This window comes from Dendropsophus ebraccatus, chromosome 12 (assembly GCF_027789765.1).
Source record: "Dendropsophus ebraccatus isolate aDenEbr1 chromosome 12, aDenEbr1.pat, whole genome shotgun sequence".
NCBI lineage: Eukaryota > Metazoa > Chordata > Amphibia > Anura > Hylidae > Dendropsophus > Dendropsophus ebraccatus.
This window is the reverse complement of record NC_091465.1, coordinates 56,445,103-56,462,973: the sequence shown is the minus strand read 5'-3', so window position 1 is coordinate 56,462,973 and position 17,871 is coordinate 56,445,103. Positions and strand designations below refer to the sequence as shown.

The 17,871-nt window shown below is 46.4% G+C and overlaps 1 protein-coding gene across 1 annotated transcript in view; it reads right to left on the bottom strand.

Annotated features, from left to right (window-relative positions):
* The window catches only part of ABCG4 (ATP binding cassette subfamily G member 4), a 58,708-nt gene that overhangs the window by 36,223 nt on the left and 4,614 nt on the right, over positions 1-17,871 (bottom strand). The window contains exon 2 of the mRNA XM_069947141.1: positions 16,326-16,595. Coding sequence (XP_069803242.1) covers positions 16,326-16,551 — 226 coding nt within the window. The 5' untranslated portion in view covers positions 16,552-16,595. The remainder of the gene's footprint in view (positions 1-16,325; positions 16,596-17,871) is intronic.

The window sequence follows — 17,871 nt, the reverse complement described above, 5'->3', positions numbered from 1 at the left end:
TAGAAGGATACAGTGAGACAGACGATGATGAATAGATTTATGAGAATGACTTTTGTTCTCTACGGTGAAATTAGATGGTTTAGGGGGTGGTTCTTTTTTTTTTTTAATTCAACTATTTTTTTATTGAAGCTTTTCCAACATAATTATTTGTCTTTAATAAAAACAAAACCCGAGAGGGCTTACCCTGGCTGTGGCTGCTGGAGAGGATGGTGGCAGGGGGACACTGAGGGACACAGGGCACTGGAGGGACACTGAGCATCCCTCTGTCATCATCCTCTCCAGCAACCACAGTCCACACAGCTTTGGGAGTCGGGTCGTGACATCACCAATTTATCAATTTTTGTCAGACTTCTCCTTTAATGAAATTTAACCCTGCTCAATCCCCACCCAAAATTTAAGCTTGTTTGTTAAAGGCTTCTATTACATAATTTGGACTGTTTGTCTGCAGCACACCCTGACTTACCCGAAGGCTGGGTTCACACTATGTATATGTCAGTCAGTATTGTGGTCCTCATATTACAACCAAAACCAGGAGTGGATTAAAAACACAGAAAGGATCTGTTCACACAATGTTGAAATTGAGTGGATGGCCGCCATATAAGGCTACGTTCACACAGAGCAAAAGGGGCGGATTACGCAAGGAAATATTTCCGCCTGAAATCAACTGATGCTGAATTCCGAGCAGAATGTAAGCAAAATCTCTGCATATTACGCTAGGAAAGTGTTCAGCTCGTTATCAGCTCTTGACAAATTCAGCGCGGAATACTCGAGGAATCCGCGCTGAATCATTCAGCATGCATTCAGCGCTGAAATTCAGCGAGTATTTGGTGAGTAAACTAGACTATACCAGAATATATACTAGATTCCTCCTCCCCCCCTTTTCTCCCCATTTCCGCGCTGATTCAGCGCGGAAGTTCCGCTTGTATTCCGCGCTGAATACGCACGTATTCCGCGCTGAAACAGAAAATCAGAGCCCCATTGATTTGTATAGGCTTCCGCTAGCGGAAGAATGAACATGTTCATTCTTCTGGCGGAAAGCAGATTAGTTCAGTGCTGAAATTCCACCATGTGAACTGCAGAGCAGAATTTCCATTCAACACAATGGAAATTAGCTCTGCACCTATTTTAACGACTGAAATTTCAGCGCTGATTCAGCGCAGAAATTCTGCTGCTTTTGCTCTGTGTGAACGAGCCCTAACAGTAAATAACTGCCATTATTTCAATATAACAGCCGTTGTTTTAAAATAACAGCAAATATTTGCCATTAAATGGCGGCCATCCACTCAGTTTCAACATTGTGTGAACAGATCCTTTCTGTGTTTTTTTAATCCACTCCTGGTTTTGGTTGCAATATGAGGACCACAATACTGACTGAAATATACGTAGTGTGAACCCAGCCCGAAGCTGCAAAACTCACTTCCTGGTCTAAATGGTCTTGGATTCTATGTTCCTCCCCCTCCCTTCTGAGACCAAAGTCACATAAACTCAGTCTTTACTGTTGCCAGGCAAGCTGTAACACCTCATCTCTAACCCCGCCAACCACTGACATCACATCAATCAGTGAGCACCTGGCCAGGGGGTGAGGAAACAACAAAACAGTGACAGCCTCCTGAGCAATTTCATCTCTCTCTCTCTTTTTCTAATCTATCTATGCAGATGGATATGTAGCCCAGGGTAAGCTTGACTGTAACTGTCAAGGGTTAATTAATTACCTCTGTCTGGCAGTTACAATAAGTGCCAGCACACAACACTGTTAGTTGTCCAGCAGTGAGGGACTTAACAGTTAACAGGAAGGGAGTCCAGTCAGTGTGTTGTGAGGTAAAAGAAAGCACATCTGTGTGTGTGAGGCAGAAACAGTGACAGATAAAGCCAGATAAATGTGAAAACAGCAGCCAGAGATTACAGCACAGAAGCTGCATTTTCTACACAGGCAGAGAATTGAGCCCAGTGGGAATCACATGGATTACAGGAAAAGACTGGTGAAACTCAGGTACCTGAAGGTGAGAAGCAGCCAAACTGTGTGGGTGCTAGGAAGCATTTCATCGCTGTCACCACTGATGTTTCTTTCTGTTGGAGTTTACTGTGTATACCTGAATAATTCATGTTAAACTGCACTACAGTGGAGCATGCTTAACTTCATGAGGTGTGCTATAGAGAGGATATGTGGAAGGGCCCTAACCCAAGGCACCCCCCTCAAATTCCCTCAGAACCTTTAAGCTGACTTCCATCATATAATTGAGTAATTTTCCTAAGACCATGATGGTGAACCTATGACAGGCTTGTCAGTACTGACACACGTGGCCATAGTCGCTGACAGATGGCTGCCATGCGGCCGCATACAGAAGAGTACGCAGCCACATGCAAGCCTCCATAACAGCCTCGTGGCCTTACAGTGCGGCCTGACCCAACCACGTATTACCCTCCCCACGTACCGACCGGACGCAGCTACTGTGACATCACCCGGCCAATTGCACCAGCACCCGTCTACACAGCCTAGACCATTCTTGGGTCAATCTCCCCTTTCTGTGGGTGGCAGTACCGACAGTCTGGGTGGGTCATATCTCCACTCCGGACCACCGTGATAAGAGCCCAAGGGACCCATCATAACCCGTCAGGTCACCGACCATTGGGGACCAATATAGCCAGCCAGCACCACAGAAACAGTGCATGTGAGCACTTGCAACTTGGGGCTATGAATGTGTTACAGGCACAATAAAATCATAGAATTATCAGAGCATTTTAGAAAGAAATGTGCTCCAAGGTGTAAGAAAACTCGGCATTATATGAACAAAATGGGCTTTACAGCAGGAGAATGACTAAAAGGACCCATCACTCAAAAGTATAGAAGTATGGTTAAGAAGAAAAAAAAAAGTGCCCCCAATGAGTCCTGATCTCAATCCAATTGAAAATCTGGTATAAAGAGATAAGTCTTCAAGGCACTCTTGGTTGTGGGTGTTGGGAGTGTTTGGGGGGGGGGGGGGTCTTGCTTTTCAGAGAACTGGTGCAGCACAAGTAAGTCTTGGAGATTTGAATGAGAAGTTCAGATCATGGAAGATGTTAGTTTTAGATTGTTAGAAGAACATAGAGACTGCGTGTGATGGTAGACAGATGTGAGGGAGATGAAATAGGGAAGTGCAGCACTATGGAGAGCTTTGTGGGTAAGTGTGTAGATTTTGTATTATATTCTGATTTTGATGGGTAACCAGTGTAGTGACTGACTGGGGGTGGGCCATCATTGTAATGGCTGGAGTAAAGGGGAATAGCCTGGCTGCTACATTGAGGATGTACTGAAGACAGGGGCGCCTAAAGAAGGAAAGGCTAGAATGAATTAGAGCGCAAATGAGAGTTTTAGTGGTTTGAACACTGAACAAAGAATGGATTCTGGAAATTTTCTTTGAAGTGCAAATGTGCAAGTGACTGGATATAGAGAGTAAAAGAAAGTCCAGCATAACCCTAAAACAGAGCCAATGAATGATACACTAAAGGAGCAATCTGAGAGGTAGGATAAAAACTAGGAGAGGGCAGAATCCTTGAGGCCAATAAAAAGGAGTCGGTGGTCTACTGTGCCAAATGCAGCAGAAAGATCCAGGAGGATCAGCGTTGACAAGCTGTTTTGGGATTTGTCTGTCAGGAAGTCATGTAAAACTTTAGTAAGAGCCTTTTCTGGGGAATGTAGAGTGTGGAAATGAGACTGGAAAAAGTAGAGAAGAGACTATCAGATAAAAAGAAAATAATGTGAAAGTAGACCAGACGGTCCTGGAGTTTAGAGATGAAGGGGAGATCAGAGACAGGTTGATACTTGGCTGCACAGGATGGGTCCACACGGCCGGGACAAAGGGTAGGCAGGGGTAGGCGATGGCCTAGGACGCCATCTTGTGGTGAATGACAGGGTGTGAATGACAGTGAGTGTCTTCACAGTGAGTGGCCTTGCATTATATTCAGGGCCGGCGTTAGGGGGGGGCAAAGAGGGCAGTTGCCCAGGGCCCCCATCCCCCAGGGGGCCCCCTGCAGCTGCCGTGATTCCTGGGTATCAGATTCAGGAATACACGGCAGCAGCCTGCACCAGGGCAGAGGGAGCTCTGCTCTAAGCACAGGCTGACAGAGCGGCTGCTCGAGCCGACACCTCCCTCCCCCGCCTCCTTCCCTGAGGTCCCCTGCACTGAGGAGCTGCTGCTGCTGGAGCCCACACTCCCCCTTCCCTGAGGTTCCTTACACTGAGGGTCCTGTCCTGTCCTGCTGCTGGAGCCGACACCTCCCCTCCCCCTCCTTCTCCTTCCCGAGGTCCCGTACACACCAGGCTTCCTGTCCTGCTGCTGCAGCTGGTGTAATGTTACACTGCTGGCAGTCGGGACAACAGGTAAGAGGAGGAAGAAACCAGCAGCAGCATGAGGCTCCCAGTCCGGCCCTGTCATCAGCTGCTGAATTATTAACTACCAACTACTAATGTAAGTATATGTGTATATAGTGTATATAGTGTATGGGTGTACTGCTATATAATGTGTAGGGGGGGGGGGGACTGTTCTATAATGTGTATGGGTATTCTTATATAATGTATGGTCAATGTGTGTGTACTGGAGGTTTACATATACATAATATGTGTTTAGATATGTGTGAGGTTGTATATGTGTGTACTATATAATGTGTATGAAGTGTGTGTGTGTATACGGTTATATCATGTGTATGGGGGTGTGTGTGTACAGTTATATCATGTTTGGGGGGTCGTACTGTTATATAATGTGTATGGGGGTGTGTGTGTACAGTTATATCATGTTTGGGGGGTCGTAGCTGTTATATAATGTGTATGGGGGTGTGTGTACGGTTATATCATGTGTTTGGGGGTGTACTAATATATAATGTATATTCAGTGTGTATGGTGTGTGTCTGTGTGTGTACTGGATATTTATGCATAATATTGTGTGTTTAAATATGTGTGAGATTGTATGTGTGAGGCCAGGTTTACACTAAGTATAACACCGGCCGTTCTGTGACCCGGTTGGATCACAGAACGGTCGGTGTTTCTGAAGATCATTCTGGATGGTACTGCAGTATCGGCTGGATGATATTCACTTCTATTGAATTCAGACGCGGGCGCACCTGTGTGCACCTGCATCCGAATTCACCGCTGCACACAATGGAGCATGCGGCCAGAGCCAGACACTCCATTGTGTGCACTGACAGGTTCTCTGCGACCGCAGAAAACTGACATGTGGGTTTTCAGTGTGGCCGGATGGAACCCCGACTGGAGTGTATACCATGTGTATGTATATATATGTACTATGTGTATACACTCCGGCCAGGATTCCATTAATTTCAATAGAATGTGTATTTTGTATAAATCACGGCCATTGTTGCAAATTGCAACAACAGCCGTGATTGATACAAAACATACGTTGTGTGAACATAGCCTGACACTGTGTATGTCTGTGTACTCATGTACAAGTAAACATCACAATGCGTAGTGGATATAATACAATGTAGTGCACCTGGCTAGTAACACCTCAATATGGAGTAAATATAAAGGTCCTCAATACATGAGTATTATAGGAAGTGGCACTATATATATATATATATATATATATATATATATATATATACACTGTGTAAGGTTTACTGTATTATATTTATAATATATTGAGGTATTAAAGTGGTGCTTTCATTTGTCTTATCTTGTGACACGTCATTCAGAGACCCATGGCGATCACCAGTTATAAGTGGGTGATGTGTGCAGCAGTGTGCGCCCCTCCCTGGCCGGCTCCAAGGTCTGATTTCAAGTCTGTGGAGTGAGTGAATCAGCCAGGGAGTGAAGTGCACTAGTGTGTGCTTCACCAACTTATAACTGACAATTTCAGCAGGTCTCTCAGTGACATGTCAGAGGTTTAGATAATTGACAATACCGCTGTGCAGCGCAGCACTTTTCTGCCCAATTTGACATTAGGTATGTAGAGAAACTGCTGCACGCCATGTGGCACAGCTGCCAAGCAAACCATCTAATGCAGGTACTAGAGAGGAGCAAAGTAGATTAGTTTTGCTTTGTACGAAGTGGAACAAATCTCCTTTGGGGTGCATTCACATGTAGCAAGTTCGCAGTAGATTTCACGCTGCAAGTTTCTCAGCAAATCCGCTGTGATACTCAGTATCATTATAGTCAATGGCCCTGGATTCTTACAATGGATATTCATTCCACTATGAGGATGTAGTGACGGCCATATTTAATTAATTAGCTGCCAGTAAAAATAATAACCAGCCCAAGCGTACCTGCTCGTGCTTACCTGCTCGAGTCCTGCTCACTGATGGCCGCTCAGCCAATCACAGGCTGCCGCAGGACAGCACACTGGCTGAGTGCAGAGACCCAGAGACTCCTGGAGGAGCGTGACGAGAGAGTGCGGGCAGGTAAGCAGTTGCTCCTTAGGCTGCACTCCCACGTTCCGTGGTCCTAACGGATCATGGACGTGGAATGCATGTACCGGAGTCCCCCCGCGCCCGGGCAGTATCTGTAATTAGATTCTGGGAGCGGGGGAAACTGTATTCATAAGCGCCGCGCTGTAATGAATCAGCCGTGCGGTGCTGTTACTACAGCGCGGCGCTCATGAATACAGTCTCCCCCTCTCCCAGCATCTAATTACAGATGCTGTCCGGGCGCGGGGGGACTCCGATACATGCATTCCACGTAATGGATCACAGAACGTGGGAATGCAGCCTTATTATTTTTACTGGCAGGTAATTAGGTAAACATGGCGGTCACTACATGCTAGCAGCAGATATTCAGAAGATCCGCTGCTAACTTGTTCCATGAGAACGTATCTTCAAGGGGACATTTACATGTACTATGTTTGCTGAAGATTTTACGCTACAGATTTCACACTGTAACTATGCTGTGAAAATAAATGACAAAACACCACATCCAATCTACAGCAAACATGGTACCTTTTTGGGGCCCCACTTTTAATTTTGCCCAGGGCCTCACTTAGCCTAAAACCGGCCCTGATTATATTAAATGCATGGCCACTCACTACAGGAGCAGAGACTGATGTCTCTACTTCTGTATGCATATTCCAGGAATATGTGCAGAAGCAGGGACTCCAGTCTGACACCGGACTCCCTGCTCCTGCACTGTATGGATGCCCCTGCTGTCAGCTGTGTCTGTGTCCTTATAAGAGCGCAGACACAGCTGACAGGAAGCTCAAGGAGACATCAGCTCTCTGCTATGTGGCATTCACTTCTAGATGGCAGGCTGTGTTAGGGCTGCGATCTAGAAGTGATCTGGGGCAGCCAGTGATGTCTTCCTGGTCAGGCTGCTCCATGAGATCTGTGTGCAGCCTGACCAGTAAGCATTCAGGAGACCACAGCAGAGTAAGAGTGATTGGTGAGGTGAGTAGCTGGCTTGTTTTTTTACTTATCCAGAAAGTGGGGGACTACAGGGGGACATTGGAGGGGGGCAAAGGAGGAGGATTATGAGGGGACTACAGGGGAATTATGAGGACAGAGGAAGGGGACTACAGGGGGATTATGAGGACAGAGGAGGGGGACTACAGGGGGATTATGAGGACAGAGGAGGGGGACTACAGGGGGATTATGAGGACAGAGGAGGGGGACTACAGGGGGATTATGAGGACAGAGGAGGGGGACTACAGGGGGATTATGAGGACAGAGGAGGGGGACTACAGGGGATTATGAGGACAGAGGAGGGGGACTACAGGGGGATTATGAGGACAGAGGAGGGGGACACAGCAGAAGAACTACAGGGGGGATTATGAGGACAGAAGGGGGACACAGCAGGGGGACTACAGGGGGATTATGAGGACAGAGGAGGGGGACTACAGGGGGACACAGCAGAAGAACTACAGGGGGATTATGGGGACACAGCAAGGGGACTACAGGGGGTTTATGAGGACACAGCGGGGGACTACAGGGGGATTATGGGAACACAGCGGGGGACTACAGGGGGATTATAAGGACAGAGGAGGGGGACACAGCAGAAGAACTACAGGGGGGATTATGAGGACAGAAGGGGGACACAGCAGGGGGACTACAGGGGGATTATGAGGACAGAGGAGGGGGACTACAGGGGGACACAGCAGAAGAACTACAGGGGGATTATGGGGACACAGCAAGGGGACTACAGGGGGTTTATGAGGACACAGCGGGGGACTACAGGGGGATTATGGGAACACAGCGGGGGACTACAGGGGGATTATAAAGACAGAGGAGGGGGACAACAGGGGGATTATGAGGACAGAGGAGGGGGACACACCAGGGAAACTACAGGGGGATTATGAGGACACAGGAGGTAAACTACAGGGCGACACAGGAGGGGAACTAAAGGAGGGATTATGACTACATGAGGACACTAGATGGGGCATTATGACAACCGCTGGGCACAGCATGGGGGGGATTATGACTACATGAGGAGACAGGATGGGGATTATGACTACATGGGGGCATAGGATGGGGGGGGGATTATGACTACATGAGGAGACAGGATGGGGATTATGACTACATGGGGGCATAGGATGGGGGGATTATGACTACATGAGGATACTGGATGGGATTATAACTACATGGAGGCACAGGATAGGGGGATTATGACTTTGTGAGACAAAACGGGGATTATGTCTTCATGGGGGCACAGGATGGGGAGATTATGACTAAATAGGGAGACAAAGGGAGGGGATTATAATAGTGTGGAGGTGCAGAGGGGATCTCATTAAGTGTCAGGGCAAAATGGAAGTATTTACAGCATGGAGGAAGAGAAGGGGCTAGTTGTAGCCGGATCTGAATGGAGAAGAAAAGAGAAAGTGAACGACTCTGATGGGAGAAGACATCACCTGTGAGTCACTGCACCCTGATCACTATACTGTCACTGTGTGGGGGGGTAATGCTGGACTCTGTACAGTGTTAGTTTTTTTTAATTAGTAGCAGTACCGATATTGTTCAGTCATTAAGCAGTGCTAGTGTGTTCAAGATATGGCAGTATTACTGTGAGGCTATACACTATGGGGGACATTTATTAAGTGTCCGCCCGAGGCGTACACCAGGGAGAAGGTGCAGATTTGCCCCTTCTCCCTGACATACGCGTGCTGGGCGTGCTGAGGGAGTCTGCTGGGCGGGCTGGGGGAGCTTGGGGGGGCGTGACAAAGCGGGGAGGATCATTTATCATGCTCGCAGGCGTAAATCATTTATTTTTATTTAGCACGCCGGGCGCATGTTTGGGCGCCCAGATTCACTAAGAGGCATGCGCCTCTTAGTGAATCCTGCCGGGGAAAAGGGGGCGGGCCTTCTTTATGCGGGGGTGGGGGGCGCCATTGGCCATCTCTGCCTAGGGCACCAAAACTCCTTGTCCCAGCCCTGTGGGTCCATATATGTTTTTTCTGTAATAGGGTTATGATGAAATGTTTGAAGAAAAAGGGAAAGATCCCAGATTAGTGAGGGAGGTTAAATATTTTTGCTAGTAGTGTGGTGACAGTGTGACTGCAGGAAGTGTGAAGGAATAGTGTCACTAGAGAAGGTGGTGGGGTAAGAGAAATAGAGGAACCTGGAGATTTCATCTTCTGTTACAGGTTGTATGGGATCTATGCTACAAGGGGGACTAGGAGGATATTTTAAATGTTATCTTTGAAATAGCAGACCAGGTCTTCAGCACAGTGGTCAGTAATAGGTGTCTGCACTTAAAGGGAACCTGTCACCCCCCGTGCCGGGGTGACAGGCTCCCGACCCCCCGTTAGAGACCCCTATACTTACCTCATCCCGCCGGGTCCCGCTTCTGGATCCGGTCGGGTCCCGGAGATCTCAGCCGCTGCAGCCCGGCGCGCACGCTGACAGATGAGTCCAACGCTCATAGAGAATGACGGAGCGCTGGACTCTCCTGTCATTCTCTATGGGTGTTGGACTCATCTCTCAGCGCGCGCGCCGGGCTGCAGCGGCTGAGATCTCCGGGACCCGACCGGATCCAGAAGCGGGACCCGGCGGGATGAGGTAAGTATAGGGGTCTCTAACGGGGGGTCGGGAGCCTGTCACCCCGGTACGGGGGGTGACAGGTTCCCTTTAAAGAGAACCAATCATGGGCGGAAATGAAAATTTTTTTTTTCGATAATTAGATTAAAATTGTTATTTTATTAATATTTGTAATTTGAATTAATTACTTTTAGGGCCGCGTTTTCACAATATACCGTTTTTCTTTTCCTGTCTCGCGCCGGCTCTTTTGAAAAGAGCCGGCGCGCGACAGGAAGCTCCCGGCATGCCGAGCGGCAGGAAGGGCTCCCATGAGCCTTTGCCACCGCTCTGTAAGTACACAGTGATCCCGCGCTATACAGCGCGAGATCGCTGTGTATGAATATCCTAACTGGGCCTATTAGTCTATTCCTGAAGATACAGACTGCCTGTGCAGTCTGTATCTTATGCCATTACCTATAGCTGTATAGCGGAGCGGAGCGGAGCAGTAAGGCCGGGGGCGGCCATCTTGATGACGTCAGTGGTGCGTTCCAGCGCTGGAACGCAAGGGACGTAATCAAGATGGCGCCCGGCTTTACTGCACCGCTACAGAGGAGTGGGTAAAGTATAAGATACAGACTGCCTGTGCAGTCTGTATCTTCAGAAATAAACTTCATGAAGATACAGACTGCCTTTGCAGTCTGTATCTTATACTTTACCTACTCCTCTGTAGCGGTGCAGTAAAGCCGGGCACCATCTTGATTACGTCCCTTGCGTTCCAGCGTTGGAACGCACCACTGTGACGTCATCAAGATGGCCGCCCCCGGCCTTACTTCTCCGCTATACTGGATTAGGTAAAAGCATAAGATACAGACTGCACAGGCAGTCTGTATCTTCAGGAATAGACTTAGGGTGGTATTACACGGAACGATAATCGGCCGAATTGGCCCGATTCGGCCGATTATCGCTCTGTGTAATAAATGCAACGATCAGCCGATGACAACGATCATCGGCTAATCGTTGATAAAGTTTAGAACCTATTTTCGTCGGGCGCCGACCGCGCACCGCTGCGTGTAATAGCGGTGCGGGGCCGGCGACTAACGATATACATTACCCATCCACGTTCCAGGGCTGCTCCTGCCGTCCGCTTCTCCCTGCGTCCCGCGCGCGCTCTAGCGTCACAGAGGCCTGTCAGCTGATAGGCCGCTCAGCCAATCACAGGCCGCGGCGGTCCCGGCCTGTGATTGGCTGAGCGGCCTACCAGCTGACAGGCTGCTGTGACGCTAGAGAGCGCGCGGGACCCCCGGGAGAAGCGGACGCAGGAGCAGCCCTGGAACGTGGATGGGTAATGTATGCCAGTTTAGCAAGGGCTGCAAGGACATCGGTAACGATGTCCTTGCAGCTCTTGTCAAACGATTATCGGGCCGTGTAATAGGTCCAGTAAACGAGCAACGATCTAGCAGATCGCTGCTCGTTTACAGGTATTATCGGGCCCTGCTCGGCCCGTGTAATACCACCCTTAGGGACAGAGAATCTTTTATTATAGGGATAGTGATTTTTAGGTGATTGGTCCTCTTTAAGGCCAAAGGAGTGAGTTAAAGGTGTCAAAGAGTTGTTTTGGGTTGACAGAGAGAGAAGAGATAGAGTTGGAGTGGAGTGTCTAGAGAAGAGTGAGTATACACTGAGGTTTTAGGACGTTCAAGGGTTAATGTTACTCTTTCCTACCACTACTGACAATATGCATGTAGATAGGTGAACTTCTTTGTTAAATTCGGACATGGTATTAAAGTATTCTAAGGATTTAAGGTTGGTACATCCACCTTCTTCTGTAGATAGTGACCCAAGTTTCTAGGGGTCCAATGTACCCATAGTAACCAGTCACAACTCAGCTTTCATTACTCAGATTGCTCTAAAGCAAAGCTGAGCTATGGGCAAATCAGAATATCATTCAGCTTTCATGGCTTATTATTTCACTGATGTAACTATTTTATGTGCAGTCAAAAGAGAAAATGCTATTTTTGTGCATTATTTTTACAATTTTTTACAGATCTATGTATTCATATATGCCACAAACAGGGCCGATTCTAGCTTTTCTGCTGCCTGAGGCGAAAATTAAAATGGCGCCCCGCCCATTCTAGAATCAATTGTGTAGCAACTATTTCACATGTGCTGCCATATATACCACCCCTCCACTATGCCCCAGTATAAATATATCCACATGTGCTGCTATATACCACCTCCTCCACTATGCCCCAGTAATCATATATCCACATGTGCTGCTATATACCACCTCCTCCACCATGCCCCAGTATACATATATCCACATGTGCTGCTATATACCACCTCCTCCACTATGCCCCAGTATACAAATATCCACATGTGCTGCTATATACCACCTCCTCCACTATACCCCAGTATACATATATCTACATGTGCTACTATATACCACCACCTCCTCCACTATGCCCCAGTATACATATATCCACATGTGCTGCTATATACCACCACTTCCTCCACTATACCTCAGTATACATATATCCACATGTGCTGCTATATACCACCACCTCCTCCACTATGCCCCAGTATATATATATATATATCCACATGTGCTGCTATATACCACTTCCTCCACTATACCCCAGTATACATATATCCACATGTGCTGCTATATACCACCACCTCCTCCACTATGCCCCAGTATACATATATCCACATGTGCTGCTATATACCACCACTTCCTCCACTATACCTCGGTATACATATATCCACATGTGCTGCTATATACCACCACCTCCTCCACTATGCCCCAGTATATATATATCCACATGTGCTGCTATATACCACTTCCTCCACTATACATATATCCACATGTGCTGCTATATACCACCACCTCCTCCACTATGCCCCAGTATACATATATATCCACATGTGCTGCTATATACAACTTCCTCCACTATATCCCAGTATGCATATATCCACATGTGCTGCTATATACCACCTCCTCCACTATGCCTCAGTATACATATATCCACATGTGCTGCTATATACCACCTCCTCCACTATGCCCCAGTATACATATATCCACATGTGCTGCTATATACCACCACCTCCACTATACACCAGTATACATATATATCCACATGTGCTGCTATATACCACCTCCTCCACTATATCCCAGTATACATATATCCACATGTGCTGCTATATACCACCACCTCCTCCACCATGCCCCAGTATACATATATCCACATGTGCTGCTATATACCACCACCTCCACTATATCCCAGAGACTATGGTATAAACTGGGGTATAGTAGTGGAGGAGGGGGCTGGAGTCCAGCACAGGCAGGAAGAGCAGCACAGACTGACAGGATACAACATGGCTCTGGTGCTGGAGGAGTTTGCTCTTATGTCTGCTGCTGTTATCAGTCTGCAGCTGTTACAAAGACGGATGATGTGCTCTCCGGTGTGCACACTCTCCTAGAAGCACATTGCACTGCCTGTATGGGCTCTGGCACAGTGACTACAGACCTTGCTCCGGCTACCACCTCCTGGCTCCCTCACGGGCTCTGAGACCTGACCCCCGCCCCTGACCTACAAACAATTATCACCCTCAGCCACCAGCCTCCCCCCTCAGCCCTGTTATACATACTTACTAGTTAGTACTGGGGAGGAGGAGGGATCAAGTGTGGAGCCGCTGTGGCCGGCCGAGCAGGCATGTACCCAATCCTCAGGAAGACTGCCGGGTGACGTCACACATAACAGAGACGTAGCCCGGCAGTTCCTGGGGAGGGCGGCAGGGGGCCGGCCAGGGACTGAGCACTGCTAGGAGATCGGGGGCTGCTGTCATTTTAGTGAAGTTACTCTTCACTAAAATGACAGTGTCAGGGAAGATTGTGCCGCCCCCTGCAAGATCACAGGAGCTGCCGACTGAGGCAGAAGCCTCAGTCTGCCTCATGGCAGGAGCGGGCCTGGCCACAAAGCATGCAGTGTATAATGCACCTAGGACCCAACTACAACAGCTGCAGGCACTACAACTCCAGCATGTACTGAAAGTCTGCAGCCCTCAGCATATGCTGGGAGTTGTAGTGCCTGAAGCTGTTGTAGTTGGGTCCTATACACTGGATGCTTTGTGGTATATAAGAATACATAGATCAGTGGGGGCTCAGTGTAGGGAAGTGACCCCAGAACATCACTAATAGGGGTAAGGGGAGATGTTTTTGTTCTATCCCCTATTAGTGATGTTCTGGGGTCACTTCCCTACACTGAGCCCCCACAGATCTATGTATACTTATATGCCACAAAGCATCCAGTGTATAATGCACCTAGGACCCAACTACAACAGCTGCAGGCACTACAACTCCCAGCATTTACTGACAGTCTGCAGCCCTCAGGATATTGTGGGAGTTGTAGTACAGCGTAGACAGATGTATTGTTGAACCTTTAGGGCTGATGGTTGTCACCCACAGATTGCGGCCACCAGGAGCCTCTGCACACAGTGATTTATTAAAGGGTTGTCCACTGAGAAACTACAACTCCCAGCATACCCTGAGAGCTGTATAAATGTAGGGATTTGTCTCCTTTCTTCCTCCATCATGTCTGTTTGATGAGAATAGCGGGTATCAAAATCAAGCAGAACGGCACACAAGTGCCAGGGTATATACCATGCGCCTCAGCAAGCAAGTTGCCTAGGGCAGCATGAACTCTAAATACAGGCCTGTGTCCCAGTTGAACCTGCTGCAGTCACTCTGATCCCATTATCCAAATCACTAAATGATATTTTTTGCTAATGAAAAGAAGATGGCATATTAATAGGATTAAAATGAAAGGGGACAGAGCTGGTGCAGTCTTTCTGTGTATAGATGCACTCCTAGCCACCACCACCACCACCCAGGCGTATTTAGGGGTAAAACAGTGAACGAAATTTATTTTTTGATTGCTAGGGAGTTTCAGAGGTTGAATCCAGCAGTTGGGCACTAAGTGGAATACTGGAAAACCTCATTCATTTCTTTCTATTAATTTATATATTCTAATGATATACTTTGTTCTTTATATGATCATTTGTATGTACTTTACTTCCTATCTGTCCTCCTTTAGGCTATGTTCACACTGCGTATGAGTCCGGCCGTAGTGCAAATCGCAAATATACGCACGTAGTTTTGAGGTTGATGTGTCCGCTTGAAAGTATACGATATACGCCCGCACAGTGCACACTACGTATGAGCTTACGGCCGGATCGTATGCGGCGCCATGAAAAATAAACAAGACCATTGTTTGAGGACGGAAATGTTCCAACTCACGGCCGTGGATTTCCATGCGGTCCCGTACGAAGTACTTATCTTAGCCAAATTGAACTTGATTTTTCGATCCAAAAGGTTCTGTGAGTTTTATTGGGCTGGGCGAAGATTTCCAAGTAAATGAACTGTTTCAGATCGCTTCGAAACAAGCTAGGGAAACATAACTCTACTACGGGCGTATGTTCGCGGTTCGTACGCAGTGTGAACATAGCCCTATACAGTATATATACAGTAGTGCCTTGGATTATGCGCATTATTCGTTCCAAGACCATGCTTGTAATCCAAATCCACTATTAAACCAAAGAAAAACTTCCCATAAGAAATCACTGAAATACAGACAATTGTTTCCCCACCCCAAAAATAATGATTTTTTTTTTAATTCTGAGTAACATGTAAAACAAATGAAACAAAGATTTAGAAAACGCTGGATATGTCATATTATAACTTACTGTACAGTAAAGCAATCAGCATGTGGTGTATAATGTATAGTAAGTGCATAAACCTGAAAAAACATCATCTGTAGATACAGGATAGAACTGCAGATCCCCATGATGGCTGAGTGTGAGTGCAGGCACAGTATAGCAACAGTGTGTATAGCTGAGTGTCAGTGCAGGCACATTATAGCAGGAATGGAGAGGATGGGAAACAAGGGCTGACAGAGACTCCAGGGAGTATGAAGGAATGAGCAGGACATATGTGGGAACAGTATAGCAGCACTCTCTGTCCGGGGAGAAAGGGGTTACAGTTATGAAGAGATTACCCCCACAGTCCTGTCCCCTAAGGTGAGGGAGACTTCCTGGGTCATAGTACAGTGCTGTAGATCACCCTGTTCAGGCCATGCCCCTCCCCCTCCTCCGCTCTGCCTCCCACGCAGTACAGGGAGCTCTTAAACCAAAACAATGCTCTTAAACCAAGTCACAATTTTGAAAAACGATGAGCTCTTAAACCAAAAAGCTCTTAATCAAAGTTACTCTTAAACAGAGGTACCACTGTATGTGTGTGTGTGTGTGTGTGTGTATATATATATATAAATATATATATATATATACAGTATATATATACTGTATATATATATTGCACTTTTTTCATTGACCTCACTCACCTCTTTTCCTCCAGCATGGTCCTTCTCTTACAGAATATGATAAATCTTTGAACTCAATATCCACTGACGACCTCTTAGGAAGATGGCAGAAGCGCCTTGCATCTGTAATGTGATTTTCCACCTTTTTCAGGTGGGTAGCAAGAAGAGTTGAGTCCTGTAGGTGCTGGCAGGTGTCATCCTCGGTTGTGTTTAGGTCCTGAACTGTAGTAGATACCTTCTCTGCCATATGTAAGCTGGATGGCTTTCAAATGGATCCCCACAACTTCAATCCTAAAATCATGAAAGAAAATGAATTGATTTTTACATAGCCATTTATTTGATACATAAGGATACTTTTACAATGCACTGCATCAACACTGCACGACAGTGTACTGAATGCAGTATACAGCATCATTTTCCAGATACTCAAAATCAAGTTTAGCTTATTAATTTTTGATGATGGAGTACTTTGTAGTGAAGCTCTATGCATAAGCTATCAATGTTTAAATCTAATTTCTATGAATATATATTTATTTTGTTCTTTTAAGGCAAAGCATAAAAAGCACAATAAGTGTTAAGTTGGAAAAAAGGTGAAAATAACATTTATGAGTATGGGCCCAAAAAGCAAGCAAAACCACCTAATAGGTCAAAGTAAAATCCTGCAAATAAACAAGCAAGATCCAACGTGCTAGCATTGACAATCTTATTTTAGTAACTGTAAAGTTTAGCCTTCTTTAAAATATTTCTGAGAGTGAAGGGTGCCTGGGAGGTCTTTATCATGTATTATAGTACAGTCCTCACATCTATTATTGATTGTTATTTGCTCTGCATAGTAAAAAAAAATGCTGCAAAGCTACTGTAATAAGTCAGGAACAGCTCAGCAGTCAAAGAACTCATATTTTTGCCTCCTCAACCCATGAGCGTATTATTAACTATTCTTTTTTGTGTGTGCTAGACCCCTCAAAGTGATTAATATTTAGGCTTTAATTAAAAATAAATCTCGAGGACACCTTAACTTGGCGACATGGTACACTCTGTTTGATCAAATAGTTTGATAAAAATAATAATAATTATATTTTAATTTTTAATATGTACAGAGTAGATGTTTACCGTGTGTACGCTGGGAGGAGTATACATGGTAAGTCCTTACACTTGTGGGTTGCTGTTGCACCTTTTGTTTTTTGTCTGTACTTAAGCCACAAGCAGCGTGCAACCTGCAGTGTGAACAGATTCATAGATGTGCTGCCAAAATTTCCCTTATTTTCTGTTGAATGTGGGGAATGTGGCTACCTCCTGTTGGCCTGCACTCCACCCATGTCGCAAGGCTGCTATAAAAGAGATCATTTGGTTCCTATCTGCCCAGTTGTAGGCTTATTAAAGCCCAGGAGAGGCCATTGCTAGTGTGAAAATGCTAGAGTAGGGAACATGTCTCGAGGATGCCTTAACGTGGCAACATGGTACACTCTGTTTGATGAAATAGTTTGCTAAGATACTCACTTTTCAAAAAAAAAATATATATATATTTTAATTTTTAATATCTACAGAGTAGGTGTTTACCGTGTGTACG